Consider the following 3861-nt stretch of genomic DNA (forward strand, 5'->3'; position numbering starts at 1 on the left):
CATTTTTTATACTTTATTGGAAACAGCAAATAAGTAAGCAAGTGGTGGGTATCAAAAAATTTGGCTTAAGCCAAACACAATATCTTTCTCTTATTAGATGTTCGCTACAAACAAGAAAAAACGTCAACTCTTAACTCTTTTTTTTTAATTTTTGTTTCTGTTACTGTTGTTACCAAGTTTTATTATAAAGATCTTTTTTTATTGTTAAAAAAAAAAAAAAAACAATAAGAAACCCAATAGGATCAGGTTTGTGATTTGATTTTTTTATGTATATCATGTGAAAGATAAAATTTTAAGTGAAAGAGTGACAGTATAAAGAATGATTGGATTCGAAGAAGGCGACAACGGATGAATTTTAACTAATTTATCTTTTTTTTTTTGCAATCAAAGCATTATGGGACTAATAATTGTTTTACATTTAAGCCATGGAATCTTCGACCGAATAAATTTCGTTGAGTGTTAATTAAAGTAAATCTAATTTGTTTTATTTTTCATTTATTTTATAACTAAAAAACTTAACTTTTTTTCATTTTATAATAATTATATGCAAAAAAAATAAATCTATTTATATATATTTAACGGATAATTAAGAGCTTTTAATGGATTTTGTTTTTCTCTTTTTGCAAAAAAATTAAAAAAAAAAAATGTTTTATCGCTGCTGTTGTTATTTTAATTACTTTATAAACAAGTTATTGTTGCTTGTGTTGTGGTTGTTTTTGTAGCTCTTGTTGTCCTACTTGTTGCCGTCGTATTGCTGTTTCGCTTACCAAACAGAGAGAGAAAGTTGATTGGTTTACATTTATTTAATTTGTCTGAATTTTTATATATTTATTTTTTTTATTTTATTTTTTTAACTACTCTATAAATATTTATTTCTTTTTGTTTAAATAAATTTTCTAGATTTTGTTTCCTTTTTTAATTTATTTTAGATATTTTTTTCGCTTTTCTTATTTTTAATCATGCGTTGTAGTGTGTATTGTAAATTGTCAAAGTGTTGTTATTGTTCTTACTTATTTTATTATTTATTATTCTTTTGCGTTTTGTTCTTGTTGTTTACTCTTTCAACTAATTTTCGCTTACATTGAAAACTATGACAGTGACTGTGTTCCCGGTATGTGCTTTTTCTTTTGTTTTTTTGTTTTTTTTTTTTTTTTTTGTATGTTTGCTGTCTTTGCTTATAAGAAAATTTCACGGTAAGCATTTGATACGCTATATACAGTGGAACCTACCTTAACGAGCACTTTGCGTAATAAATAATTTGCACAAAGTGCAAAAAGAAATTCCCCGCTTAACAACTTGTAGCCTATCTTACTGCGGCCTTCTGGTCGCCACCAAATTATTGCGAATTTTGAGAACCTCGATCCTGAAATCTCCGTTACCTTGCGGAGACTGAAGTTTAAAATCTTACTTCAGATATGAGTGAAAAGATTTGAGAAGGAATTACTTTTGTTGCTCTTGGCTTTGATTGGGGAATGCTGTCAAAAATGTGTTTCTAGTCAAGATTATGCAAATGACATTGATTTTTTTACAGAAAACCACAACTAAGAGTCGACCATCAAAATGTTTACTGAGTTGCATTGTGCTCAACAGAGGAAGACGTAGAAAATCTCTTCGCACAATGGTAGAAACATTAAGAATACAAAGCCATAAGTTTATTACACGTTTTTATTAAAATTTTTGAGTCAAATAATTAACAATCTATATTGTTATATGATCTCTTTTCAAAAGAACGCACCTTAAACGCACAATTTTTCTTTTTCTATTTGGCTGACGAGTTTTAATTTTCACGGGAAAATTTGCTATGTTTAATGAATGTTTCCCGTTTTGTGAGCGACGTGTTGTGAAGCCTTACGTATGGTGGTCGCGCTCGTTAGACGAGGTTCTGCTGTAAATTTCCACTATTTCTTTTTTGTGTGCCTGTGTATCGTTTATTTTCTCTTTATTTTTTTTATTAATATTTTAAGTCCTTACATGTAGAGCTTAGCAAATTTGCGTCTAATTTATTTTTTATACCTTTGCTGTGTTGGTTATATTTTTTCCTAATCTTCATGTTTAGCGTAAATTTTTTGACTAAAAAATGTTGACTGATTTTTAATTCTTCGTTTTTTCACATTTTGTTTTTATAATTTTTTTCGTTTTCCAGTTTCTTTGTTAGTTCATGAGTCTGACACTAAGATCGTATTCGCAGTTACGTGTATATGGGTTGAAGGACAAAGGGGAAAATATTTTGGTTTAAATTTTTTTTCTTTTTCGGCTTTATTTAATTTAATTCTTACATCAATGTTTTCTTTTTTTCATATAATTTAAATTTACTTAACCATTTAAATAATTATCTTTTTTGTTTATTAATTATTAATAATTAAAAAAAAAGGATAAAAACGAAATTAAATAAAAATTAATAAAATAATTCTTTTTGTTTTGTTGTTGCTTCTGTTGTTGTTGTTGTTGTTTAAAAAGCTTTTTCATGTTTCTTTGCTTGTTTTGCTTTCATTTGTTTGTATTTGCTGTGGCTTTTGTAGGTTTTCTGCTTAGGAAGAAATTAATTAATTAATAATAATAATAATGTTAATTATAATAATAAAAATTAAAAAATAATAATAATAGTAATAATAATAATAATAATAATGACACACACAAAAAGAAAATAATTAAACTTTACTATGCAGACAATAATTAATAATGACAATAATAATAATGCTCATCTTAATAACTTGCAGTGTTGGTAGTGTTTTTGTTGTTTTGTTAATATTTTAATTGGAAAATTAAAATAATTTAAGAAAAAAAATTGATAGAAACCATCTGATATTATTCTTCTCTCCTTATCCTTTTAACAGAAAGCGGAAAACAGATAAACGCACAGGTGCTCGAAGCTGGTGATATTGAAGTTAAATTAGTTGTTGCAGTTGTTGTTGTTGTTGCTGTAGTGGTTGTGATTGCTGTTTGTTTTTAAAAGTTATGGTGGTGTTGGCGGCGTTCTTATTATCATCGATTTTTTTTTTCTTCTTCTTCTTTTTCTTCGAAGAAAGACGAGAGAGAGAGATATACAGAGAGAATGTGAAGCAGCCAGAAAAATACATGATTTCTTTGTAAATTTAATAATAGGTCTCCTGTTCCAACCAGCCCCCGGGATTGCGACGCAAATAGAAACGTCTAGTCTCATCATAGATGAAAATGGCCAAAGCAAATGGAATGGCTGGGAACCACCAAACAAATCTATAAATAGCAAAAAATATACAATCAATAATATTTTATGAATCAACCAACACAGTATTCTTCTTCTTCTAGTATTACGACAATTTTTCCTTGTCTTGTGTTGGAAGATTTAACAAATATTTATTTAATTATCATAATAAACTAATTTTGAATGCGTCACAACGCGGAAAGATTATTAATTCAATCTTTTGCTTAACTATTAAAAATTAAACTCCTCGCCGAGATGTGTTCCAGAGTTTGTGCCATCATGTGATGGAGGAGAATAACTTATCATTATGAGCTTGCGCTTTCTCTACTTTCCCGAACGTATTTGACCGACAAATATTTGAATCACGCATAGATTTGAAAAATATAACGTGATTTCACTTCCGATATGTATTTCAAAAGAATTGACTGTGAAGAGATGAGATTGTGCTCGGTCGGCAGTAATTAAAACCTAGATTTGATTGGCATTGTAATTGATTAAGATCAAAGTTATAGCAATGGAGTTTCGTCAGCCACTTTTCCTTATGAAGTTTTCATCTTATACGTCAGAGAAGCTATTTTTTTTCTCGAAATTTCATCAGGTTTTTTCTTTCCGGACATGAAGGTGCTCATAATCATTAATTATTTCGTGCCTCATTTCGAATATAATATATATAAGCAAGT

The 3861-nt window shown here is 28.4% G+C and overlaps 1 protein-coding gene across 4 annotated transcripts in view; it reads right to left on the reverse strand.

Annotated features, from left to right (window-relative positions):
* Positions 1 to 2726: 2726 nt before the first annotated feature.
* The window catches only part of LOC119642550 (sodium/potassium-transporting ATPase subunit alpha), an 83965-nt gene continuing 82830 nt past the window's right edge, over positions 2727 to 3861 (reverse strand). For all 4 annotated transcript variants that reach the window (XM_038041712.1, XM_038041710.1, XM_038041711.1 and 1 more), the window contains one exon: positions 2727 to 3213. In XM_038041712.1, the coding sequence (XP_037897640.1) occupies positions 3093 to 3213 (121 nt within the window). In that variant the 3' untranslated portion in view covers positions 2727 to 3092. The remainder of the gene's footprint in view (positions 3214 to 3861) is intronic.

Source organism: Glossina fuscipes, unplaced genomic scaffold (assembly GCF_014805625.2).
Source record: "Glossina fuscipes isolate IAEA_lab_2018 unplaced genomic scaffold, Yale_Gfus_2 226, whole genome shotgun sequence".
NCBI lineage: Eukaryota > Metazoa > Arthropoda > Insecta > Diptera > Glossinidae > Glossina > Glossina fuscipes.